This window comes from Chamaea fasciata, unplaced genomic scaffold (genome assembly GCF_029207755.1).
Source record: "Chamaea fasciata isolate MVZ Bird 193981 ecotype frontalis unplaced genomic scaffold, bChaFas1.0.hap1 SCAF_7, whole genome shotgun sequence".
Classification (NCBI taxonomy): Eukaryota; Metazoa; Chordata; class Aves; order Passeriformes; family Sylviidae; genus Chamaea; species Chamaea fasciata.
Window position 1 is genome coordinate 29,909,511 of NW_027094092.1, and position 27,567 is coordinate 29,937,077.

General features: G+C 42.3%; 1 protein-coding gene across 7 annotated transcripts in view; it reads left to right on the top strand.

Moving 5' to 3' along the window:
* Positions 1-27,567, top strand: part of PLEKHH1 (pleckstrin homology, MyTH4 and FERM domain containing H1) — a 55,405-nt gene that overhangs the window by 1,774 nt on the left and 26,064 nt on the right. For 3 of the 7 annotated variants that reach the window (XR_010721907.1, XM_066188257.1, XM_066188260.1), the window contains exons 2-8: positions 7,338-7,513; positions 13,159-13,221; positions 16,325-16,474; positions 19,229-19,312; positions 20,838-20,919; positions 23,581-24,593; positions 27,326-27,404. Coding sequence is in view for 6 of the 7 variants with exons in the window: in XM_066188257.1 (XP_066044354.1) it covers positions 7,338-7,513; positions 13,159-13,221; positions 16,325-16,474; positions 19,229-19,312; positions 20,838-20,919; positions 23,581-24,593; positions 27,326-27,404 (1,647 nt within the window). In the remaining variant the exon portion in view is untranslated. Of the gene's footprint in view, positions 1-1,713; positions 1,885-2,482; positions 2,516-7,337; positions 7,514-13,158; positions 13,222-16,324; positions 16,475-19,228; positions 19,313-20,837; positions 20,920-23,580; positions 24,594-27,325; positions 27,405-27,567 lie in introns of those variants that run through there. The other 4 variants (XM_066188261.1, XM_066188262.1, XM_066188259.1 and 1 more) reach the window with 4 other exon arrangements.

The following is a 27,567-nucleotide window of genomic DNA, read 5'->3' on the forward strand; positions in this document are numbered from 1 at the left end:
TGGATAATGAGGTGTAGATTTCAGAGTCTGCTTTTCACTCCAGTGTCCAAATCTTGACCTTATGTTTTTAGTTATATTTTTTATTTTAACCACTTAATCACATCAGTCTTTTCATTTTTGCATAGTAAGTGATTTGGTACCCAATGTTTCTCTGCTGAGACATCAGTGAAAGCACACTATCAATGGGAGGAAAAAGTTTACAATGGAAGTTTAATAAACAGCAGATCTTGAACCAGGCAGTATATGTGAGCCAGATAACAACGCTTAAGATCTTGTTTAACCACGCCGAGTGAATAGTGTTGCTTATCGTTCTAGGAGATAATTTTGTTCAGTCCTTCTGCAGGCTTCCTTATAGATTGTTGAAGCCTGTTTATTTCAGACTGCTCCGTTTTGCGTGAGTAATCTCAACAGTTGCCAAAGTACAGTTTCAGTGCATTCATGGATCTCTCATAACCACTCAAGATATCATCATTCTAGTGCAGTCCATCCCCAACAAGCCAGACTCACTGTCTCGAGATGAGACCAACTTCCATGGCAGTGAAGTGGCCCATGTGAAAGGTCTATGGAAAATGGCCAGCAAGATACATCTCAGAATGACTGCTGTTATCTCCACTGAGGGGAGCCTCATACAGATATTTAAAAAGTATCTCTGATGGAAGTAATGTGCCTGATAATGGAATAATAACAAGTAGTTGCTAAACCTGAAAAGGGCCTTTTGCTTTGAAACACACTGGTCTGAGGGCCACATATCTGGGGACATTTCATCCCTGCCACCCCCATCTGTCTCTAGTCTCTTTTACTTTCATTTGCATGCTCTGGTCTGCTCAACACAAAGGGGGAGAGCATGGGCTTGGCCAGCCTGAGGTGCCAGGAGTAGAGGGCAGCAGCCAGCAGCACATGGTATGTGCACACACTTGATGCCAGTGGCCAGCCTTCTGAGGCAATGACATATCACCAGTTCTTGGTATAATACAGGCAGTATACTCCTATATGTCACCACAAATTCATATAAAGCATTGCTGCATGTAGAGTACTTCAGTAAGTGATGGCCTGATGCCTGAATAACATATTTTGTGTGCTGGCAGTTATCATTAGAAATGCTTGAGGCCCCGGACCTGTTTGTTTAAGACATTTTATGTGAAAAATGGCCAAAGTACATGGTGCAGGTTGGAGTCCTCTGGTCAGGAGACCATTACACCAGCTTGGTTTTTATCTCTGTCGTGGCATCAACCTCATGCCCTGGGGCTGCCTACAATGAGTGAAGGATGCTCCCTCTGGAGATTCGGATGAACTGCCAGCCCCTCAGGGCTCCAGTGGCGGCAAGGGCAGCGTGCTTCTGTGGGTATCAGCTCCTTGCCCGGCTGCTCCACGGAAAACGCCGCTGCCCTGGCGGTCTGGGGACGGTTTGGGTAGCATCAGCCCTGAGGGCTGGGAGATGACTGCAAGGGAGATTTCAGGAAACTCGGTGGCAGTCCCTGAGGGTGCAAGGTGGGTGGAAAGAGGGATGTCCCCTCCCGAGGCAGAGCGCAGCTGCCACTCAGGTGGCCCGGGCCGTCCCGGCACCCTGCGCTGCCCGCCCCACCTGTCTCGCCGCCGAGCCCGGGAAGGGGTTAAAAGCCCGGGGCGGCTGATGTCAGTTCCTGCGCTCCTCGGGAGGGCCGGCTCTGATATTTGAGCCGGGCTCTCCCGCCCGAAGGAAACCGGGGTGGGAATGGTAAAGTGCTGAATGGGACAGGAGCCGTGCCGGGCACCTGCCTGCCGCCCGGCACCGCGCAGCCGCCCGCGGCCAGGGCCGGCCCCGCCGCGCCGCGGGTCGGGAGCCCCGGGACGCCGCCGGCTGCGCCCGTCCTGCCCCGCCGGGCGGAGACCCCCGCGCCGGCCAAGGTGAGCGCGGGCGGCGACGCGCCCCGGGCCCCCGGGGGGCGAGAGGGCGGCCGGGGGCTCTGGAGGGCCGGTCTGCGCGGGGCTGGCTGGCACAGCCTTTCCCCCCCGGCTTGTCTTTCTTCGAAGGTGACCGTAAGGGGACTGGCGGGAGCATTCTGGGGGTGATGTTGTGTCATCTCTGTTAACTGAGGTTTGCCTTCGGGTCCGGGACTTTGGCCCTGAAAAGGCATGGAAGAAGTGGGGGGAGGAATGGCCACACGAAGGGGAAGATGCAGCCCAAGAAGTAAATGTGTGTAAGTTCTGCGGTCTCTTCTGCCTTCCTGGTAAGCCTCGGTGCGCGGGGCAAGACCTCCGCAGGTAGAATGGCACAACTGGGAGCCCTTCTTCCTGCCTCCAGGCACTTTTACTAGCTAAGCCACCTGCGCGGATATAGAGGGGAAATTATTTCCCGTTCCCTTCCACCCCAGGCCCGCGACAAACCTTTTCTTTGCCTTTTCCACAGCTTTTTGTGTTATTTTCTCCCCCCACGCCCCTCCCCGCCCGTGCTCTGCACATCTCAGGCCGAAGTCCTGAGCGGGAAATGACTGCGTGGCTGAGCAATTCCAACGGCCTCGGTGCTAAAAGGCTGAGGGTAAGACGAACATGAAGTGGAAAGTGAGGTGGCTGGGGACAGGGTGTTGATTAATAGTACAGGATTTCCCCGCTGAGTTTTGCCAATGGTCTGTACTGCTGACCCGCTTGATGCCGATTCAGTGTCATGGGAAGAAATCTCTTCCCTTTCATATGTTGTATTTATCATTTTTCTACTGATTGCTTTTGTAGTAAGATGGTAGCTGAAAGTTAGACCGGTATTTAGCTCCGGTTTTCAGACAAGGTCTGGTGGTTTTTACGGGCAGGCGCTAAGAACTGCAGTCCCCCTGTGCTTTGAATCCCCTATGACAGCATGTGTATATCTGTTGCTGAACTGAGCAGACACTCATACCTGGAATACAGAAATAGTGCTTCACCTGTCTTTATTGTCTGCACTGCATGAACAAAGCTGCAAACGCTACTTGTATCTGCATCTGAAAGTCTTCACACTGATTGATTGTTTCAGCTTTTCAGGTGTAAGTGCACAAAGTCTCCTAAGTGTTCTGATTTCTAGTTCTGAATCCACCTACATTTGCAACAACAGCTGATTGTAGTCTAAAAACACAAAAACTCCAAACACATGACGTCATGATTTAAATTTCAGCTTCATCAGAATTACAACTGGATATGGACATTCCAAGTAAATATGATCGTATTTATTTTGGATACGGCATTTTAGGGTCAGAACTGTCTCTGACATTGGTCAAAACTTACAGATATATGCATGAGACTTCTAATTTTGACTGCATTTAGCAGGTAGTTGAGTAATTTTTTTACTCACTGAGTTTTAAGGACTTTTTATCTGCCGTTATTGTCACTGACAGTTGGTGGGTACTTAACACTGAAAATCAGGCTGCTCTTTAAGAAATGGCTGCGTGCAATTAAAAATTAAATTTTGAAAATCTCAGCTTGTTTGAATAGACTGGCTGTCTCTTATGTTCGAAGTCCCTAAAATAAGAGGGAAAATTGTGCCTCTGAAAATATCTGGCTCCCACCTTCTTCATATGCATAAGGGGAAAAAAGAGACGGTTTTATATAAATGTACCCATATAAATTCTTTATATGATATGAAAAGGACCAATATCTGAGAGAGGAAGGGGAATCAAAGAATGTACTGAAAAAAGATGGTTAAGGCTTACTAAAAAAGACATCTGAAATGGCAGATGCAATGAAAGTGATTTAAAGTCAGTCTGTCAAAATGAAGTTGATCTTGTGATTCACAGAGTACAGATGAACTGCTTATGTTCAGAAGAACAGAGGAGAAGGAGCAATGCATTTTAATAGTAAAAGAAAATGCTGAATAATTTTTTAAAATAAAGTTGTCCTCTAGAGGTAAATATTAGGTATTGTGATACAATATCTTTCTCTGAAAAAGTGTAAGGTTTTTGCTAGGGGGAAAAGCTATAATTCTAATCTCCAGCCTTCAGAACTCATTTGGTATGATGACACATGGGAAAATTATTAGCTTAAGTGGAGGAGATGGGGATTAATAGAAGAATGGTAAGATAGACAAATGACAAAAGAGAATGTGACAACACAGTGCTGAAGAGGGGGCAGTTAGATAGTAGGTATTTTACTGGTAGAATTGGCTACTGACACAGGGGATTAATCTAATGACACAAAACAAAATTGCACATTACAAGTAGTAATAAAGTGGGCATAATACCAGGAAGAGGACTCTTTAAAATTAGTAGAGGAGGAAAAGATTCAGTTGCCTAAACAGTAAGACTTCTTCCAGATACCCAAAACCAAACTGTCCTTTTTATAAATTTAGTGATCCATAAAAATACTGCCTGTAATTAAAAATATAACATATAGTTATACTAATCAATCACAGGGTAACCATGGGCATGTTGAGTTTTGCAGTCACAGAATGGTTCAGGTTGGAAGGGACCGCAGTAGGTCGTCTGGTCCAACATCCATGTTAAAACAGGGCCATCTGAGAGCACATGGCACAGGATTGCATCCAGATGGTTCTTAAGTATCTCCAGTGAGGAGACTCTACATCCTCTCTGGGCAACCTTTTCCAGTGCTCAGTTGCCTGCACAACAAAAACGTTCTTCCTTATGTTCCAGTGAAAGTTCCTGTGCATCAGTTTCTGCCCATTGCCTCTTGTCTTATTGTGTGGTACCACAATAGCCTGTAGTACAGAGAATTTGATCTTTCAGAGATCTGGAACAGACCTGAGCTTAATTAATCTGTTCTGATCCATTTGTAATTACCCTCCTGCTCTCCCACATCTGCCATTTACAGAGGTAAAGTCAGCTGAGATTCCTCTGTTCCAGTTGTGTCAGTTTGTGAATGTCAGCCACCAGTGCATTATGGTTGTGAAAAAGGCAAATGCAATCAGATGAGGCATTCCCTAGGAGAGGGGAAGGTGCTAAATGCCTTTACACAAGGCTTTGTTGTGGGTGCATACTGCCTTTCAGGTGCAGTTGTGGTCACCCATGGCTATGAAGGGGAGCAAGGGTAGAACCAGCTCTTTTGTATGATGTGCACTGGAGCTGGAACAGGGATGTGCAGAGGGAGAGCAGGGAGCTTTTCTTATGAGGCTAAAGGAGCCCCTTGTCTCTAGCCTTGCAAATTGAGGTCCTTAAGGAGAAGCTTTTGATATCTATAAATATATCAAGGGGTAAATATGATGGAGGCAAAAAACCCTAGCTAAACTGAAGGGCAATAATCTACAAGAATTAACAGATACTAGCTGGTTATAGTTATGTTTATGCTGGTAATTGGAAGGCAACTCATTAGAGACGTGAGGTTCTAGAATAGTAGGAACAGTGGGAGAACTGCCAGCATGGTTGTAGGGAAGGGCAGTGTTCATTTATGAAAGGGATTATAAAATGCAGTTGTCTGTAGTGATACAGAATAAAATGTAATGATTCAGGACACCTGTCTCATCCTAGACCCCCTATTAGGAACAATGGTATTTTAGTTCAACAAGAAGTTATGGTGTGTGTGGGAAAATTACTTTTGCTTTGGTGTAAGTTGTTTGGTACATCAGTTTCATTTTGCTTTGTGTCATTAGAGTCCATCCCATTCATTTGTATGTCCTCTTTGGATTTAAAGTTTATGAATAAAGACTAAAAGCTCCTTACACTTGTATGAAGAGAACAGAATTTCATTTGAGAGCTGAATTATTACTTATGTCCAAAACAGAGTTAGCTGTAAACAAACTTAACAGTGTTGTGTAGGATCCTTCCATGACTTAGTGCACTCTTTTGGCTTGGGAAGGAGTGATAGTGCTATGTTATAGGGAAACACTGTTCCAAAGGTAACCTGGTTAAATGCTTGGCATGGAGTTAAGGCTAGAGATTAGAGCAATGTGCTAGATGGGCTGTGGGAAAGGATGGTCTCTATTTCTGTAAAGCACTAAGTGTGCTGCTTGTAGGAAAGTGGTCTTTCCTTTTGTAGAGTGTTTTCAGTGCTGCAGTACTACACATGAGCATACCTTTTTCTTGTTTTACTTAAACCTACCTTCTGGAATAGTATTTCACAAGTCATTGGAAAAGTAGGCTACTTGCTGTCTAGGAAACTTTCTATTACTGAGCAAAGCAACCTGAATATAAAATAACTCACAGGTAATGTTTATAGCCAAAGGGTATAGAATGTGTATTCCTTAGCTCGGAACATCAGACATACAACTGGATAGAGTGGCTTGTTGTGGTATGTATATTCACACTATTATGTATACTCACAGTCATTTGAATCTCAGGTCTTACATGCAAAACATGAACCAGGTATTCTGACAAGTGGGTGCAACTGGAGGGACATCTTAAACTTCTCCTCTCTGCAGAGAAAGGCAGATGTAAGGGAAATGAGACTGAGTGACTTTGTTGCTTTCTGGCAAATCCTGGACTGTTCCTTGGTCTGTCACTGTTTGGGACTTGTGAGTTTGCCTGTGAGCTGGTGAAAAGATCCTTTAACAAGTAAGGATTTAATTGTTCCAATGAAGCTGAGCTAATGGCTGTTCTAGCTTTGCAAACATTTGTTATTGTTTGGTAATACAGCTGGCTGTTGGACTACACACTCTGAGTTGACCTTTTTGTTCACAAATACCTGAATTTGGTATTTGTGAACATCTATTACCTAGATTTTTGGGTCTTAAGCACAAAGTATCTGGAATGTCTAAACTGTTACTGAGTAGGAGAATTGAAGATCTTCAAAAACTACAGCTTTCTCCAGTTTCCAGGGCTGTGTATATCTCTTGATGTCTACAAGGACTTCAGTAGAGCAGCATGTTTTGTCTTTAGCCCTAACTTATTCCTGTATGGATTCTCTTTATTTTAACAGAGCAATTGTTTAGATACTGGGGCACTTCCACTCTCGTTGTCAACTGACTGTGACAAGTAGTTAGGGATTGGGAACAGTTGCTTAATACATCACGTCATCTTAACACAGTCTGTATGAGATAAGGCACTGGTGACCCAAGCTGAAAATGTGTGTATGATACCTGCGGCAGGAGGTTTTAGTGACTTGAGAGTTCACAGCCTTCCTCAAACAAAGGAGGCAGGAGTAAAAAATACTCCTAATCTCTGGGTAGAGGCTGAGCAAGACTGTAAGGATGGTAGTAAGGTTGTTTCTGGAATATACAGTATAATGCAGTAGTAAATTATTTACTCTTTCTAAAGGTAAACGTTTATCCATTTAGAGTGACCTCTGGCAGAGGACAATATCAGTGACTCAGTGTAGTACTACTTCATCTTCTGCTTGGAGAAGAAATGACCTTTATTACCAGTTCTGAAGAGGGATCCAAGGAAAACTAGGCACAGAGGTGATAAATTTGTCCTTCTAAAATATTTTTTTTCCCTTTGATTCTGTAGGATTTTTAGAGCACCTCAGACGACATCCTAAATGGATGATTAACTTCACAATGGCAGAACTCACAGTGGAGAATAGCAGCTGTATGGACTGGCAAAAGCGATGCCTTGTGTTGGAATCCCAGCTCTTCAAATTCCGCTTGCAGGCAAGCAAGATCCGAGAGCTGTTAGCTGAGAAGGTGAGGCAGAGGTGACTTCTACTTTGCAATGAGTTACGACACAAAAGCAAAAAATCAGTAAATGCTGAGCTATCCAATATATCTGTTACTTGCAGTGAGGATTTATTCCTTGATTACAGTACATCTTTTCTCTCTTCTTATCAGTTGACATGCAGACGTGTGCCTGTCATAGTGGTGTAAAGTGGCATAATAAGAATTAGCCTTGTTTACTGCAAAGATCACCAAGTATTTGGACTCTAGTGGAAAACACTGTACCAGCAAGATTCTGGATATCTAAAGTGACTGGAACAACTGCAGAGCTAAGATGGATGTTTTGGATAAGAACAGCAGGATCAGGACTTGGCTGGCAACAGAAAAGCTCGGAGTAGTGCAAATTACGCTGTAATGTTAAAAGCCCAGACAGGGATACTTGTATTGCCATAGTGTAAGAATAACACTTCATATCCAGTCAAAACATTCTGGGAATAGTGAAGAGCAAGGCCACATATTTTGAGATCTGGATGTTAGAAACTTACATGGCATCTGTGGTTTTAGAGACATCTCCTACTAATCATTTTCAAAGGCCCCCGGGTGAGTTTGTTTGCATCCTAGAGGAGAGAACTGGTAAAGATCTGTGGATTTTATTGGAGTTTTGTTTGTTTGCTTTTTTTTGTTTGTTTTTGTCATGGTGTGAATGTTTTGTGGTTTTTCTTAACCTTAAATAGTGTTGTTTTTCAATTAGAATTAAAACTTTTTTGCTAAATTTGTACAAAGTCCAAATTTGTAGGTTGCTGTGGGGCTCCTTTTTTTCAAAACATGGCTTGCATAATCACAGTTCAGTCCAAGATTGCTCAGATATTCAATTGCTATAGGAAAGTGAGAACAGTTTTACTAATGAAGTTGAAATCTGTACAGCTGACTGCAGTTTACTACACCTGATGACAGATATGTTCTGAACTCACTTTCGCTCCATTTGTATTATGTAACTTCTATGTGTATATTCTTGTTTGTTGGTTTTGGATGTAAAAACATCCAGATGACAGCTGGATGAGAGGAGTAATTTTCATCCTGTAATTTTCATCCCTGCTCCCACTGTAATTACATTTTCACTATTGCCATATACTGCATGAGACATTTTTTCCACCCTTCATATTTTTAAGGAATTGTGCAATTCTAAGCAGCGTCTTCATCTCTTCAAATTATCTTCTGAAATGGACCTTAGTGATTACTTACCTCGAAAAACATTGAAAGTGGTTATAAAGTCCATTTAGATAAAGGCACATTAAAAAAAAAATCATGTATAGATGTGGAACAGGTCTGGTAAAGACAACCAGTACCCAAATGCAATACTTGTAAGTTTGCTGCATTATGAGATCTGTGTCCTTGTGCTTTATTAGTTTCTGCTTTGAGAAACTTCCTGACTACCCACACATGAGACAAGCCCACCTACCAGACTTCCTTATTGGAGAACAGACTTGCCAGATATATTTTGACTATCTCTTTAGGGAAGTTTGTGGGTCATGGCAGAGAATTAAGTTTTCATCTGCTTCAGGGACCTGGTTGCCATTTATCCAGCCTTTTAGTCAAAGCGATGTTCCCTTTGCAAAGATTAAGGAGTAGCTTGGTTCAGTGATCAGGTTATTCTGTAACTACTTGTACAGTGCTGTTGTAGCTTTACCTGAAGGGTCAAAGAGTTAACAGGCTTGCAGTTCCCGACTCTGAATGTCATGTGGGAAGGGGAGAGCCTCAGCAGGGACTGTGGGGCAGCTCTGGCAGGCTCTCCGGCTGCAGGTGGACTCAGACGCACAGTGGTTATGTTGAACAGTCCTCTTGGGAAGTGTCTTGTGCCTCAGGTTCCCACCTGGTCTGTAATGACTTGCTCAGAGACCCTCCTTCCCTTCTCTTCAGTCATCACAGGACACCCCAGCAGTCACAGCAACAGGGGCTCCCTGTCTGCGCTGCATCCTTCTTGCCCTCAGGTGAGTAGTGATGCAGAACTGAAGGAGCTGCTTGGTTTATGTCTAGTGATGGCAGCTTCAGGGATTTTTGTCATAGATTTTATAGCAACTGTGATTTTTAAGTTTTTTTCCTCATTATGAGAATGAAGAAATTCAGACTTACTGGCGAGTCCTGCATTTCAAGAAAGGTTTTTTGGGGCAGTGAGGGGGGATGATCTTGGAAAAATGTGAAGTCTGCAGAGTTTGAAGCTGTGTGCCAGCCTGTGGTAAGCATTGTTGAGATCCTCCCAAAACGGTTTGCAGTAACAGGATTTTTTTTAAGTGCTTTTAGATGGTGAAAGCTAAGAAAAATGTTAAGAGGGGTGTGATACTTGCTCATCAGCTAGGTTGTCATAGGTATGGAGGTGACTGATTGAAGGACATGAAAACCTGATCCCCACATCTTAAATTGTCCTTTATAACTAATTTTTTGATTTCAAGACAGGTTTTACTATTTTAACTTGCAAAGAACCCAACCACTCTTGCCTGGCATTGGTAGCACAATGTGCTCAAACAGTTTAAATACTTGAGATTTTTAAAATCCGCTTAGATTGAATAATCTAGATCGCTGTTCAGAACATGAGGAATTTAAAACCCAGTGGTTTAACTGCCAATGCCCTAGTTCACGTGGTGTGAACTTCCACGCTGATAGCCTGGTCTCAGCTATCAAACAGAGCTGCCCAAGCTGCACAGAGCCTGGCTGGGGGTGGTGTGGCAGAAGAGCCTTAGCCCCTGCTCTCCCAGACGAAGTTGTGCCATCCTGCTGGACCCCACAGGGCATGAGTCCCCTGAGTCCTACCTCGTAGACATAAGCAGGGATTGCTTTGGAAACAGGCAGTTATTTTCACCCTGATTTTCTTGTACACACGCAAGGAGAAGGGATACTCCTTTGTTCATGAGTGGCATAGCAGGCCGTTGCCTCGGCAGCAGGTTGACCCTGTTAAAAGTGAGCTCTGGAACAGAACAGCAGGAGAAAAATGAAGCTGAGAGGTGTAGGAACTTTTTTCACTCAGTTTTATGTAGACTCTTCTGAGCCATCAGGAGAGGGAAAGCCTGTGTTGATGGGAGGATCTTTTGCAATTTTCAGAAGGGCAAGTTTCGGGGTAACTTAACCTGCTTCTGGCCTATTTCAATAAACAATGAACATTTGGAAAAAGGCTCTTTTGTCTCACGCAAGCATGGCTTTCAACTAGTCCTGTTGCTCCCATACAAGCTGTCTGGGCTAGTGTTTGAAAGAAGAGCTCTGTGCATTTGGCTTGGTTACTAAGTGTTTTATGTGACCTGGGTCACATTGCTTAGTAGCATTTGTCAAATTATAAAGCATTTTGAATGAAAGGACCCATGTAAATACCAAGCATTATTATTAATTCATTGAGGGATTTGAAAGAGCCTTACAGGCATGTATGTATTAAATCTGAATGTGTTCCAGTGAGAGTGCTGACACTGGGGATGAGTGAAATAATGATTTCATGTACATGAGGAACACAGCAGTTATTTAACAGTTCATAGTAGGACAACCCAACAATGTACTACAGGAAATTAAGAAAAGTACAAGTTCATTTAAGGCTACAGAGGGAATTAGGGTGACAAAAGTAATTGATTTGGCTGGAACTTAGCCAGGTCACCCTGCTTGCACGAGTTTCGTAACTTTTTAGTGATCAGGAATGATCCCAACGTAGATTCTCTGTCCTGATCAAGATTCATAACTGCTAGCAATGCAACACAACTGCTGGGACAACAAGGAGTTCTTCAGTCAGAACAGTCCTGTCTTCTTAAAGTAACCTGAATCTTTCATGGAGATTGCTCACCTTGTGGATGCTTGAATTATTAGTTTAAGAGGATAGCTCAGTAAAAAGGCCCAGAATCTCATCTGTGCTGTAAATGTAGACCCTGTCAATTAATCAGAAACTGGGAGAGACCATTGATTCTGAAGCTACTGTCTTAAACACTCTTTGTTTCACAAAGCTATTACGTCTCCCCAATAGTTATGTTTAGCATCTCTCTTTTGCCAATATGTTTTGCTGCTACCTGTCTGTGGTGATGACTGTCCAGAGACTAATAGATAAATACATGGGTACATCACTGTTCTGAAGGGGCACATACTCATGTAACACAAACCACTGCTATTCATGTTACATTGCCTTGAGCTCAGTCGTTGAGAAGACTCTTTGGTCAGAGCAGCTTTGTGTGGCTGCAGTCCTCTGTGGCATCTCCGTTCCTCTGCCAGAGGAGCATCCTTGATTTGGGTATTAAGTTACAGAGACTGTTGTATTTGATTGTTCCACTGTAAAAGCAAACGTGAGAGGTATCATGCTAAACAAAGCAGGTTTTGATCTTCATGGTTTTAATTTATGTCATTGCTTTTTTAGTTATGTTACTACATACTGAGGTATGTACATGCCTTTCGATACATTTGCTGCTAGGGGTCAGTCTGCTCTTGTATCAGTGAGCATGTATGGAAGGAAGACTTGTTGCCATATGAAGGAAGGCAAATGGAAACGAGAATGCTGTCACATCCATTCTGGATGAGCAACCCAAGAGGAATAAGTCCCATTTTCAGATATATTGGTTTGGTCCTGTTAGTGACCAACCTGAATACTTGGCTCCAGTGTTTTATCAAAAATGCCTGGGAGAGAAAAGGAGCTCAGTTCCCTTTATAGTTTTCCTTCTTTAAGCATGATTCTTTCAATCTTCTGAAGATTCTTCTATGTCATTCTTTCCGCAGTAAAACATAAGTAAGTGCTGCAAACTCCATGAAGCATTCCTCAAATTTTGCAGCTTGCTGCATAAAACTTAGTGTCACTGACTTTGTATTACTGGGCTGAGTAATACAAAGAGACCCGTCGAAGTAGGCCAGGTGAAGATGACCTTGGCAAACATCAAATGAGACACTAGGTTGCTATTTAAAGAAAAATTTAAAAGAAAAACAAGCAATTTTTAAAAAATCCCCCGAACCAACCACCACCCACCAAAAAAAGGGCTCTAGTGGTAAATTATTAGAAGAACACCAGTACGTTTGAATTTTATGAGAATGAAGTGACTTATAAACATTTAGGATAAAATTCAATTCAGTGTCCTTTGACTTCGATAGCAGCAATGTATAGATGTTGAATCACAACTGTCAGTTTGCAAAGTTCTTTAAAATGAAAAGAAGCATAGGAAAATTAAGATCATTGTTAATCTTGTCAGTTTTGAGCCTATGATGCTTTTGAAGCCAAAGCAAAGTATTCAGTGGTTATAATGTGGCATCATAGAGAACCTTCTCTGAGCTTTCCAAGATATATTCATTTTTATTTACCATTGTGAATCAATCCTAGCTGAAATAAGATCAGGGAAGAATGGTGCACTGTAGACAGGCTCCTTGCAGGGACAGCCCATGGTGTGTAAATTTTAGAGATGAGGTCAAGACTTTGGCTCTCTTCCTTTGACCCATATAATGAATGATGAAGCTCACTAATGAGAAAATGGTTCCGGTGTATTCAAAGTAGGGCAGAAGACTGGAACAGGTCAAAGACTTTTTTTTTTCCTGGTCAAAGTTGTCCAGTTAACTCAAAATATGCCAAAGATCTGTAGGCTTGCACAAGTCCTGAGTAAAATGTGAATTTCCAGGTGATGTTAATTTATTTTCTTTCTTTCTTTCCCCCACTTCTTTCTTTTGTGTCTCTGAAGATGCAGGAATTGGAACAGAGAGTGATAGAAGCAGAGCAAAGAGCTGAGGATGCAGAGAAACAGGTAAGAGGTTCTTTGATGGTGGCTGTGGTACAAGTCCAGCACTTAACTCACTCCTAATTCCTTCCAGTCTAGCATACAGACAGCAATCTGCAGTGCTGTACCCTGCTAGGGAAACATTGATTTACAGTGGTGAATGGATTTTCTGGTCTACTTCCCAGTCTGTGAGCCTTAGCTCTGAACAGGTGCCTGAATATGTTGAACCCTAAGTGAAAACAAGCACCTTACACCTTCCTGTCAGTTTCGCAGCCTTTTACCCCATCATCCAAAATAGGCAGGCTTGGTTGTGGAAAAGGAAGAGGGTGTTGGACCTCAGGATTAAATCGCAAAGGTAAGGTTGCTTAGCAGGTCCTCAGGAAACAAATACTTAAGAGTACTGGTGAGGACTTGTCTACAAGTAGAGAAGGTTCTGTGAAAGGAGTAGGCTTTTTAGACACACCCTTATCGCTTGTTTTGGACTCTTTAGTAATTACTGCTCTGGCTCAGGAGCCCATGGAGAAAAACAATAAGAGCTGAATTCATTGTCTGTTACTGTAATCATCTAAAAACTGGGCATATTGTCTAAACTAGTTCTTCTATGCTTCTTGAATAATGGAGCCGGTGAGAGAGGCAGACTTCAGCCTGTGAACAGGCTATAGAGAATAATAGACCTTTGGGAAGCAGACATTCTGCACTCTAAGGAGAATTACAGAAACAAAAGAGCCAAGACAGGCCAGAGGGTCTGAGCTCTTGGATCACTGCAGATCACTGCTGAAGGGAAGGCTTGAAGTAAATCAGCTCCCTCCAGCTGGACAAGAGCTGCAGGACTGAGCACTATGTCAGGGGTTGAAGGGCAGAAATAAAAGCCACACAGCCAAGAATGACTGTTAAAGATGATTTCAGAAGTGAAGGACTAAATAGGCAGTGTTATTTATAAGCACTGGGAGACATATCACCTGGGAATCAAGAACTTGGAGTACCTGAAAAGGTATTCAGTCTGCAGAACATATTTTTCCAAACCAGTTTGATATTGACATCAAGATTTTTTACTGACCAGCTTAATTCTAGGAAATATGCTGTGTCTTGACACCATGCTGTTGGCTTCTATGCTAGACCAGCAACTGCCAGTGAAGAGCAAGAGTTGTTCTTGAGAGTGGTATCAGTAAGTCCACACCCTACCATGACAGGCAAAGGTAACACAATACAGGCAAAAGTGACAGCTGCGACAGCACCAGCAGGAAATACAGGTGTTGCCAGTGGCCCGTGAAGGTTTCGTACTAGCAGGCACCTCAATGACAGGAGCAGAGTGCCCAGGATATGATAAGATGCAATGCCAGCAAGGGACAGGATGGAGAACAAATCAAATCCAGGTCCAAGAATGGGCAAGAAAGGGAGAATTTGACTGGGAAGGTGTAGCAGAAATGAGGGTTGCCTTCACTCACCTCCCACCAGCAGAAATGAGGGTTGCCTTCATTCACCTGCCTCCAGCAGTTCTGTAGCCATATGTTGGCAGGTCCTAAAGACTAGCAACTCTCAATGTTTGTCTTTCCAGCAGCCTTATCCACATACAGAGATAAGTGTTCCTAGAGAAATGCTACATGGCTGCCTGACAGCCTGAAGAAGTGACAGTATAAGAGTAGGACCATTCCCTTCCACTAATGAGTACATTCACCATGAATGAGAGGCAGCCAACAAATGAGAGGGCTCCACATCAAGTGCAAAATCCCTTGTTATCTTTCTCTCCAGGAGTCTGGGGGGTTGGATTTGTTAATTCAATGGACTCCCTGTAGCTGCCAACCTCAATTAAGGAAATCACATGTTTGCAGTCCCCTCGATGAGCCTCTAGTACAGAGTCAGCATTTGGGCATCAGACAGGAAGGAGGGGCCATTTCTTTTTACTATAATCACCCTAAACTCTAATGAAAGCACATCCGACTCAGCAGGCTTAGTTTTCTGGCTCGGATGTTGGGTGCTTACCTTTCTGATTCAGTATGAGGAAGAGGCAGTTTGCTTCTCTGCCTAATACAGGCAGACAGGAGGACAAAACACAGCTTCTGCAAGTATGAAGTGTAGGCTGCTCAACAGAGTGTGACTAACTCTCTTGCACAGACTCTGTGAAGTGCTCAGATTGCTGTCTGCATTCTGTCTTTCTGGTTCGAAGTTCATGCTAAATTGATGGTATTTGGAGTTGCTTTCTTTGCAGATTTAGCTTCTCTGAGATGTGTTGGAACCAGAGATTTTCCCATCATCAAATGCTGCAATTAGTATGTTTGAATTAAATTCAAGGGATTCCATTCATCTTTAGACATGAAGTCTTATAATCCATTGTAGCAGAATGAGGTAACAGTAAAATGGAGTGGCATTACTGAGAGACAAAGGTTTTGAAGAAAGCAAAGAGATTTAAAAAATTTGCAGGAAACGTGAAATGCTTTAGTAGCCCCTAAATTTTGGTGGATTGAAACTTTGTAGTGAAGGAGCACTGCAGTGGTATTTCTCTTGCTGAGATGAAGAAGTCTTGGCACTGGCAGGAGCTCAAAGACAGGCAAATCTAACATTGTAACTCCTTAGCAGGTCTGGAGGAAAAGCTTGGCAGAAAGACAGGAGTTGCCAAAACACTGTCTGAAGCTGAGGCTAGGCAGATGAAGGACCTCCATAGTACATGTTCCTATAGAAATTTTAATCTGAAGCAAATGGCCAGGGGTTTGTGGTAGTGAATGAGGTAAAAAAGTGGCCATGATATTGCAAAGGAAAAGGGTGGGATGTACCGTGTCCGTATGTCTGTGGAGACTCTGGTGCCTGTATGGCCTCTTTGGTTAATGATTTGATTGTAATATCTCACAATCCATGATGCGTTTATCTGTTCATGGTTTAGTTTGTATCTGTTACTGCTTCAGCATTACAAATGAATGGACAATGTTCCTTTCACAAATGTGGGTATGAACCAAATGTGACCTGAAGGGTGTTGTGGTTTTTGATGTTTTATTCTTCCTTTCCTGACTTTGAAAATAAGAATCCCACAAATATTTATTTTCATTTTCTTACCAATACACAAGCAGCTCCTTGATTTGTATTGGTTTGTTTTGGTGTTTTTTGGGTTTATTCAATTTCATTTTGATTACCATTACAGGTCAGAGTTATGGAAGAGAAGATAAAACTAGCTAACATGAAGACTGGTGAATCTGACAGCACCCTGCACAGGAAATACCAGGAGCTGATGTTCACAATACAAGGAAAGGAGGATCTGATCAACAAATTGGAGACACAGCTAGCAAAACAGGTATGGATATTTTCTACAGGGAACCCTGTAGGTTTCATGAGTTAGATGGATTCTGTAATGTATATTTCAAAGATACAGATTATGTCTCATTACAAGTTAGTCTCTCAGTTGCCTTCAAATCAACTGTAGGATTATGCCCAGCACAAGATCCTCTCTTTCCTTTTCAGACAAAACATTCACTCAGCTTCAACTGCCCATGTCTCTTCATTATTGGAAATCAGTCAATGTGCCTAAAAGACTTCCTTATGTTAGTGCTGAGACCCTACATTGTAATGCTGCAGTCTGGTCACAGTGCTTCTCTGGCTTTTTGGCATATTGATTGCTATGCAAAACCATTGTGTAACCCATCTCTGACACTGTTCATGCTGCTTCTTGGGAAGGGTCTTTTCCCAGTCTTCAGCAGTCCTTTAGCCTAGTTCATCTCTTGTCAGGTGTCATTATAAAAGTGCAGCTGTTTGTCAGCATGGATAGTTCTTAGTCTTTTCCTTTTTCAGTTGGTGGAAGGAAGGTGCTACATCTACAGCAGGGTTTGTATTTCAGTTCTAGTAAAGGCTTTGCCCTGTGGATTTTATAACATGAGGAATGAGGTATTCTTATGTATTGCTAAGTAAATAACTTAACTCGAAGTAGAATTTTACAAAAAAAACCCCAAAAACAAATTACCTTTTGAGTTACATTGAACTAAGTGCCACCTATTTCAAGGACTGTTAGTAGAAGTCTTGTTCCAGCAACAAGAGGCAAAATGAGTTTCTAGAAATGAAAGCCAAAGCTTGGCAATTCCAGACAAGAAATACTCAGTATCAGTCACTGATTTAGCTTTAGAGTGGGATGAGATGGTGGCAGTGCTGGGAGATTACTAAGGGTCCTTGTAAGGCATGCCATTTGTTTTCACTGGGACGGGAAGAGTCATGTTCAGAGCATCACTGAGAGAACACTGAGGTCGTATCTGGACCACACAATAGTGTGGGACACAAAGAATCTCTAATTGCTTTTGGATCTTAAAGCACAATAACTGCATCTATGGCATCTGCATCTGAGTGAATTGGTTCTGCTTAAAGGCAGGGCTTACTAAGCGTGGTGACGATGCGTTCATCATGTCACTATTCTGCTTTAGAACCCTAAATATTATCTTGGCATTGTACTTCATGTAGTGTAATAATCTGAATCTTTTACCTCTTGGACCTTGTTCTAAGACAAGTCCAGGCCACTGGGGATTCAAAGCCAGTTCCCATGTGATGGATATTTGGAGATGGTAAATCTACTGTATGTGCCAGATCGTTTCAGATCTATAGGCACATCTAGTGTTCTAACTCCTGCAGAGGTTGAGACCTGATCATTAGGAACACACATAGTCATATAAAGGGAAAAAAATCTAAATAAATCTTTGTCTTGAAACATCTGGTTTGATTGCTTTTATTTCATTATGCTCAACTACAAATGTTAGGCTGCCTATAGTGTTGCTAGAGCCTATTTTAAGGTCAGAAAACATACTTGAATAAGAGCCTTTAAATGTGGATTTGTAGTGATAAATAGCATGTGGTGATTAAAAGTGATGTGGAAATGTGGGGGGTTTTTTGTGGTCAGTGTGAAAAATTTTAAGTGGGGGGAAGGACCGACATTTTTTATAATTACAATTACTGGTATATGTTTACTTCAGAAAAAACATAACAGGGAAACCACCAGCTGCTACCAGAAGGCATTATCTTTGCCCCTTAATTGGAGAAACCGGGGCTGATGTGCCATGCAGTGTATTTTCCTTCTCTTTAGTGGTCAATTGTGGTCAATTGTTTGCTTTGTTGCTCCCGGAACCGATTTCTTCTTGCAGTTGTTTAAATCATTATGTAGATAGGAGAGTTTTCAGTGATGTTGCTTCTGATGAAGCCACACAGAAGATAAAACTTCAGGTGATCATAGTGTTAATTCAGCATTTTCCAAAGGAAATTTCCAGAAAAGTTAAAAACACAGCTGAGAAAACACAGCTGCAAAAATGATGTACAATATTACCCAAGGAGATACTCAGGGGAACAATGGTCATTGTGCGAATCGGCAGTATTGCCATAACACCTTTGTGTGCACTAGAACCTCTTCTAATAGATATGTAAACATACAACCACTTACAACATCTGAAATCCTCTTAGCAGATCTTAGTGTTTTTCAAGGTCAGGTTGTGGAGCTTTTTTTTTTTTTTTAATTTACTTTCTCAATGAGAATATTGTGTGTGTGTTAAATATGTTGTTGGTATTTGCATCTTGTGCACCTTGAAATATTCTGCTCTAGACTCGTGCTTATAGCAACTGAATCCCTTTTGCTTGGAATGATTGATGTTTTATGAATCACTAATAGGCACCGCTTAATTCTTGTTACCCTTGGCCAATAATGTGTGTGTAGGCTGGGGGAACACTACAGATGCTCAACAGCAAACAGCAACATTGAAAACCATTTGAAACACAAAAAGTTGCAGACCCTACTCCAACTGTGGTAGGTGGTCAATTGTTACTTGACCTGGATTTTGCTATTCCACAGCAAACTTTTGAAACAAGCCTCTGAATTTAACTCTGGGGACCATGTAGAACAACTTAGAGCTTGATTTTTTTCAGAGGCCAGCTGAACAATTGTATCCAAGTAGCAGTCTTAAATCTTATGTCTGTAGTGGGAGCTTCTGTGTTTCAGTCACTCCTGATGCAGTAACTCACTGAGAACTGTTAGTTGTACTCTCCTAATGTGTCTAATGTTGGTTTTTGTTTTTTGGCACAGAAACAGCTGAGGGCTGAGGAAGCCAAAATTGTTCAAGAGAAAGCTGCCAAGATCAAAGAGTGGGTAACATTTAAGCTCAGGGAGGTAAGTCTCTGGCTTTCTGCCGGGTTTCAAGGCATGTGAGTAAGTACAGTGGCTGCACAGCCAGGGGGTTCCTATGTAGGAAAACAGTCTGGGGTCAGTCAATCTGCCACAGAGGCACTCTGCTTGTTTGGCCCTGCACGTACTCAGTTGTAGGGCTGGGGTCATCACTCTTACCAAGGGCTATTTACTTTATTGGGAAAACTATAAGTGACTGTGAAGTCACCAGTGCCCAAAAGCAGCTTCTGAAGATTGACTAGTCACAAGTGGCTTTCACCTTGCTTTCTTTTACCTCTCCTTCTTTTCTCTGGATGCAGTTTCTGTTCCTTTCTGACAGAGCACCTCTTGCACAAACATGTCCTTTGCTCTTCTGTAATTTACCATCTCTCACTAATGCTGTTTTCCTACTGCTCAGTATTTTTTGTCTCTGACCTCTGTGTTCTATCCATCCTGTGGATTTATGTCTCTATCTGGACCTGCCCTCTAGAAAAATAAAGAGGGTCAACATGCAGTTTTAAAGATGGAGTAGTACTTTTCAGCTGGGAGTGGGCTGTCTGGTCTTTTATTCCAAGTTAAACATATGTATTTCCAAGTTTATGACACAGAGGGAGTTTTTGGAGTTGGGAGAAGCAGTCTTTGTGGCCACTGATTATGTTATGTTATGTAACTTTGTAATGTCATTGGATTGCTTAGATAATCCACTGAGCTTCTGTGCTGCTTCTCTTCCCTGAATGAGATAACTTTAAGGTGCATTTAGGTTACTGACTGGTGCAGCACAAAGGAGGAGGCAGAGGGTTCGATTTGGTGTGACCTGCTGTGAATGCAGGACCATACACTCACAGTGTGTCTTTACTGGCAATGAGGTTTGTGCCAGATGCATAGCATGCACAAGTGGATCACTGCCAGCTGGAGAACTTTGGCATATGTGTTGCCAATGAGTTGCTCAAGACCACCACAGGGTTGCTTCAAGAGGGAAGTCTGTCCGGGTGTAGCACTGCTGTGTTTAAAAATGGATGCTGAGACTCTTCCAGAAAAGGCATAAGGCAAAATTGCAAAGAGCTCTCATGCCCTAATTGGAAATGTAAATGCACCCTTAATGTTGGTTTGCTTTTTGCTTTTTTTCTTTGATCCTCTGGATCCATGGGATCATCTTTTACTACATACAGGGTGAGATGGAAAAAATGCTCCTTCTGGGTAATGTTTTTTTGGTTCTCTCTTTCATGAGCATTATTTCTGCAACAGGAGTAAATGATAAGCCATAGCAGGGAAATAAATTTAAAGATGTATTTGAGAAATGCCAATAATTCATACAGAGGCTGATTGAGAAAGCCCAGCAAAATATTTTAAGTGGGTTGTCTAGTGATGCTGCTGATTAGAAGGATTTTGAGGTGGCTGGTAGACTCACCCATCTTTTTTTCCTTGTTAAGAAACTTGAAAGTAATAAAGATGAAGGCATGCTCTGTGTAGTGGATCACATGTGCTCACAATTTTGCATTATTTTTCAGTTTTTATTATTCTTGTTTCATAGCTTGAGCTAGAAAATTACCACCTGAAAAACTGTAATCAGAGACTGATGGAGCAAATTGAAGCTCTTCAGGATACATTGCAAGGTAAATGTGTTCATCTGGCACTGTAGCCTAATAACCACCACAAGAGTGGAAGCTGGCATTCCTGGGTTGTATTCTTAACTTTGTCAGAAATTAAAGCTTGTGACAGCAGACAGTAAAGTTGCTCTGTTCCTTAGCCAGGTCCATTTTTAAGATTGGAACGACATGCTTACCTGCCTTAACTCTTAAGTTTTCCTACCAACAATTGAGTATAGACTCTTTTTTCTTTTAAGAATCTGCATTTGCCATTAAAATAAGCCACTGAGCTCCTGAGTTAGAAGCATTCATTGAAATACATAGTAGAACTCTCCATTCACTTCAGTGCTGCAGGGGAGAAGTCCCTGATGTGTTTCAGTGTACCTCCACATGTGAATCATTCTCATCCCAGAGAACCTCTGCCGGCATGTGAGCTGAGTAACTGAATGAGCCAAGGCAGCAGCTCTTTGGTCTGCCTTTATGGGCCGGGTTCCTCTGTGCTATTGATTGAAGAAAGCTGCTTATGGTGTTTTGGGTTTTTGCAGTTCTTTGATGGCTGGATGGAAAACTTTGGTCTCCAGGCTTGAATTCAGCACCTTTTGTTGTAACATACTTTGAAAAAGAAATTCTCTCTTGACTTTTTTTTTTTTTTTTTTTTTTTTAAATGAGCTTGGTTTGATCATAGTAAGATGAGCTAGTTTCCAGAACTTCACTAGGCACGTGAGCAGGGGACATTTCTTTCCTGCAGAAGTCTTTCTGGCATTCCTATTACTCCACAGCAAAGGAATAGGGCAAAATTCCTTCTAAATCCCACTACATTTCTAGTGAAATGCTTTATGACTAGGTTTTTCTCATCCCCTCTGGCTCTGACTGTTCACAAAAAGAGAATGCCTGGTAAGCTGCGTTAATAATCTGGTATTAAGTGTTCCCTGGATCTCAGCTCTCTGGGCAGTAAACAGCACTGCCCTCTCCTCTTATCCCTCACTAGTCCCACTGTGCCAGGCTGAAGTCAGAGGCCTCTGCAGAGCGACTAATTGCCATGCTAATAGTAGCAGCTTCTTCTTAGTCTCCTGTCACATCTAGGAAGTTGCAACAATACCAGTAATATTTAAAATTAATGGCTTCTTTTCAGTCTACACTAATGATTTACCTTTGGGTCAGGGGAAAGTATGTGCCAGGATTTATGTGGGCCATTGTTATGTGTTAGCTTTGCTAACATTCAGTTCCTTGTGAATCGAGTGCCAAGGTCATGCTCTCATGATTGTCTTTTTCTCAGCTGTTTCCAAGAGCAGGTTTCATCCTCTCCACTGTCGACAGTAATTTATTCTGCTGTTTGCTCTTCCCTCTACAACTTTGTGTCTTCAGTTTGTTTCTATTTCCTTGTAAATCCCATGGGTGGTTAAGCAATACCCATAGAGTTTGATGTTCAGGCAGCATTTTCAGCAATAGCTGTGCAGAGTCATGCTCACCCATATTTTGCAATTTCCAAAGCATCTAGTGATTTGGTTCTTTTTCAGTCAGGCTGAAATAAATATAAATGCCAAGGTCAATCAAACATCCTGCGCCACTCCAAGTTTTACCCCCACTTTCTCATATTCTAAAGCTGCTATTTGGTGGAAATTAGAGGTAATCTAACCTGAAGTAATCTTTAATAATTATGGAAAGGAAGAAAGTATAATAATTATAAAGTGTAGGTACTAGGTAGACAAAGGACAATCTAGGATCTATCCTTTATGTCATCCTCTAACATAGCAACTGAAAGGGCAGGGAAAGAACTAAAAAAAGGAAGATTTTACAGCAAAACTGTGTAAATAACTATTATAAAACTTTGTGACATAACGCACTATGTGGGTCATGCAGCACAAAAGGATAACAAAAAGCTCTAGGGAAATTCTTGAAAAGTGAGTAACCTCCCCGATTGCTGTGATGTTTAAGAAGGTCTCTGTACCTTTGCTGGAAGCCCCATCTGGCCCCTGGGAATGGATGGAATCACACCAGATTAGTTGATGAGTTAAATCACTGTAGGTCCACTAAAGCCAAAAGCCACGCTAAGCAGTGTTCTGGCCACTTCGATGTATTTGACAAAGTGTTGTGTGGATAGGTGCACTTCCTTCTCATGTTTTTAGAGAGGAGACATAATTATATAGGTAGGAATAAAAACTCCTATATTGTATTAGACTGAAAGCTTGCCTAGGCCAGTGTCCCATCTCCTGGTTGGCTGTTCACATTCCAGAAAGGACTATACAAAATAATGCAAGTAAAGCTGTCCTTCTCTCCATATAAACTTCCAGCTTCTGCTCTCAGTAGGAAGTTCCTAGGCCAGAACTCCTGTACTACTGATACATTACTTTTTCTGGCCTATCTGCAGAATTCTGTTTGCTTTTTTTGTCTGGGGAAAAAACCTTCCTTCTGTAAATTTCAAATGTGCTGCCTAATTTCATTGGGAACCCAATTTCACTTTTGTCAGAAACAGTGATTAATCATTTCCTATTCATTTCTTCTGTGATATTTCCAATTATAAATGTGTAGTACTTTAGTCATAACTGTGCCCAGCCATCTCCTTTCCATTCTGTGTAGTTCTGAATAGGCCAGGGTGCTATTGAAATACAACTGAATGGACACTAGAAAGCAACACTGAAGACATCAAAGTGTTTGAATGCCTTAACCCTCTGTTCTCCTTCCTTGTAGATATGACCAGCATTCCTCCCTTTGAATCTCTTTGGAGCTGTGATTCCCTGAAGCCCCGAGCATCAAAGGCCTCTTTTGCTGAGAAGATAGACCAGAAATCTGTGCTCCTTGCACCTGGTTTCAGAGAGGTGTGTCAGACAGGACCTTCCAAACATGTCCTCTCTTCAGCAAACATAGTCGTTGCCAATGACACCTTTACTGAGAATGGAGAGGATAAATCTCTGCTTTCCCAGAGCATGCTGAAGCTCATGTCTGACCCATCAAGCTGGAATCTTTCCACAGAGAAAAATGTATTTCCAACCATAAGTTCTGAACATGGTTTAGGGTGCTCTGGTCCAATATCACTGGACCCTCCAGCTGAGACCACAAGAATTCTTGAGGCTTTGACTTTCCAATCATCTTTGGAAGGAAACTGTAATGCTGTGAGCACCTTGCAACAAGTGGGTTTGGATGGCACCCGCTTCTCTGATGATCTGAGTGCCAGATTCCACTCCCACCATCTGGACTCCTCTTCCTCAGGAGAAATAATGAGCATGTTTGAGGGTCATCTCCAAACCGCTGAGCCACCTCTGGTTGTGTCAACATCAGCTGTTACAGCACATTCCTTCTATCCAGGGAGGGAGTGCAGCCTTGGAAGTAGTATGACCTTTCCAAAAATACGAACACCCAATACACCAAGAGACAGTATCCAACTAGCCAAGAGACATCACAGCCAACCACAGTCAGGGACTAACTCTTTCCATCGGATAATGCACTCAGAGACTAGCACTTTCCAGCCCATAACAGACCCTCCAGTCGGCTGTGGGCACGTGGAGGAGACAGACATTGATGATGATGATGGAGTAATGGAGAAGATGGAGACAGAATGTGGCCTGCTGAGGGGAGAAGCTGGAACATGTGAGGGAATGCACCACTTACCTGCAGAGCAGAGAGAAGCTGTGAGGTCTGAGGCTGGCACACTTGACCCGGGATGTAAACCTCCCACACCACCGCTGCACCGATTCCCATCATGGGTAAGAAATGCAAGGACAGCAGGATGAGAAGTGCTGCTTGTCTTTGTGCCCAGTAGTTAGGCTACAGCTCTTGGTCTCATTGAATTGTTACCTGTGAGCATCACAGGTTACATTCCTGAACCACCAAGTTGGACAGTTTGACTTCATGGGGCATGCTGGTTCCCCTGACTTTGTTTTTTTTTTTTTAATTCTTTATAAGGGAAAAAGAATCCATTGAAAAAAACAGTCATAGGAATAAAAATGGAAGTCAAAATGTACTGCATTGTGGTTTATCATTATATGGGTCATCAAAAGTTAATCCTTAGCTCTGTTGTCATGTGTTTAAGATAGAAAAATGGATCATAAATGCAGTGGACCAGACCAGAGAGCTCCAGAGTGAGAATAAGCTGTGGATACTAGAATAGATACATGGATTAGATCTCAGCATTCCTATCTTATGGTATGCTCCTGCTATTAGGAAAATTTTGTGAAAACCTTTGGTAAAGTGGATATACATGTCCTGTTGTTTTTTCTTTCAGTTACTTGTGAGGTCAGATAGCTGAATTGTTTTTTAGTCCTAGAATTGTTTAGGATGGAAAAAACAGTCTTCTCCTCATTCACTGCGCAGGCTGCTTGCTGAAAGAGGTCAGGTTGGTCAAGCAGGGCCTGTCTTTCACAAACCCACGCTGTGTGGGCCTGCTTCCCTGGTTGTCCTGTGTGTGTTGTGTGGTGGCATTCAGGATGGTCTGCTCCATGACATTCTCCAGCACCAAGGTCAGGATGACAGGCCTGTAGCTCCCCAGATCCTCCCCTGGCCCTTGTAGATGGTGCCACATTTGCCTGTTCCTGTCACCTGGTATCGTTACAATTTGGGGTGGCTCAATTAATGATATGTAAAACTCCAGCTTCTTCGGAGGGCATTATAACAAAAGGTTTATTGTAAGACGGACTCTTTTAAGTGTTTTGGTACAATGAATATTATTAGTCATTTAGAACAATACCTCTCAACTGTTTCTTAAAAGTAAACAATGAGATGGAAAAACACCAGGTGTCAGGAAAAGGGATATCTACAAGGATTGTTTGGATTCCTCCTTATGATTTCCCAGACCAGAGTGAGAGTTATATACTTGGCTTTCCCACAGGCCCAAGCTAGTGCCTGAAGCCTAAAAATCTATTTTCTGACCACTATCAGTTCCTGTCACCTGAGAGCTCCCCAGGTGACCAGGGCTGCCGGTAACTGATGGGCAGTGGCTCAGTGAACTCTTCTGGCAGCTGCCTCAGTACCCTTGGGTGGATCCCACCTGGCCCCACAGACCTGTGTGTGTCTAGGTGGCAAAGCAGGTCACTGGGCATTTCCCCTTGGGTTATGGGGACTTCATTCTGCCCATCCATGTCTTCCAGACCCAGGGTCTGTGTATCTGGAGAACAACTGGCTTACCATCAAAGACTGAGGCAGATAAGGCATTGGGTACCTCTGCCTTTTCCTCATCCTTTGTCACTGTTTCTCACTCATATCCAATAAAGGATGGAGATTCTCTTTTTGATTTATGTATTTTCTATTTGTTTCTTCTTAATATTCTCTCTATTTGTTTCTTTTTTCTCATGTATTTATATAAGTCTTTTGTTCTCTTTTAATGCAGTAGCTAGGTGAAGGTCTAGCTGGGCTTTGGTGTTCCTAATTTTTTCCCGGCATGACTTCATGGTGCGTTTGTAGCCCTCCTGAGTCACCTGTCTCATCTTCCAAAGGTCACAAACTTTGAGTTCAGCCAAAGCTCTCTGTTTAGACAAGCTGGTCTTCCTCACTGTCTCATCTTTCAACACATGGGGGTGACCTGCTCCTGCACCTTAAAGATTTCCTTCTTGAAGAATGTTCAGTCTTGCTGGATTTTTTGTCCATCAGGACTGACTCCCAAGGGACTCCATCAACCATGTTCCTAAACATGCCAAACTGACAAACCTGGTGGAAATCAATGTAATATCCAAAGAGACTAATCTGTTTTCATTTGCTTTTTTAAAGGCATGGGCACTCAAGTGTTTTATTGAAACTTCAAATCAAACAGTCATTGTTAATTCTTATGTCTTACACATTTTTGGTGTACTTGGCTTTGCAATCTTAGGTACTTTCATATATATGATTATGTGTGTTATTTCAGAGTGAATTTTGGTTGCATGCTTTAAGGAGCACTGAGAGGTTTCCTAGCTTTGGGGTTTATCCATTTCACACTAGGTTGATGTCCTAGTCATAACTCTGCACCTAGACACAGAGTTAGGTTCCCCCTCTGGGATTTTCTGTCAATTCATGAAGCACTTGGAGATCCTTTGAGCTGAAAGCTCTGTATGTTGTTGTAACTGAGACACAGGTTTATTGAGATCATTCCAGGCATTTCTTTCATTCCCTTATTATGGAATGGGCATCCTTTGTAGCTGATGACTCAATGAATTGTTCTGGTATAGAGCTGTTCCTAATTAGTTTTAATGCATTGTTTATAATATGGAAAAAAACCCATCTCTTTCCAAGCTGTGATACAGTAATTTATTGATAATTGTGTGTAGGTGTTCCAGTGTGTGGATGTCACACGCTTCCATTAATGGTCATTCACACAACGTATGATGGAATTCAGCTATCTTTCTTAGAGAGCCCCTCCTTCCTGCCCAAAGGTGTGACTGTGGTATGATTCTGTAGCATTGGCATTTCTGTCAGTAAGAATTAAATTTTTGCCTGGTCATTATTGTTCTTGGTGTTATTGTTCCAGGAGAGCCGAATCTATGCTGTGGCCAAGTCTGGCATGAGGCTGTCTGAGGTGGCCATGGTGAATGAGTCTTCCAGCTGCTGTAAGTCCTAGACTAGATCCATCTTTGGAGGGAGTTTATGGTGACAGTGTGGGACCTGAGCTTCTGGCTGTTCCCATTTCTTCATTTCTTTGCCTCTTTTCAAAGTAAATTTGACCTCATAGGTAGGCTCCATAAAGGAAGGGAGGAGGATATATCTTATTTT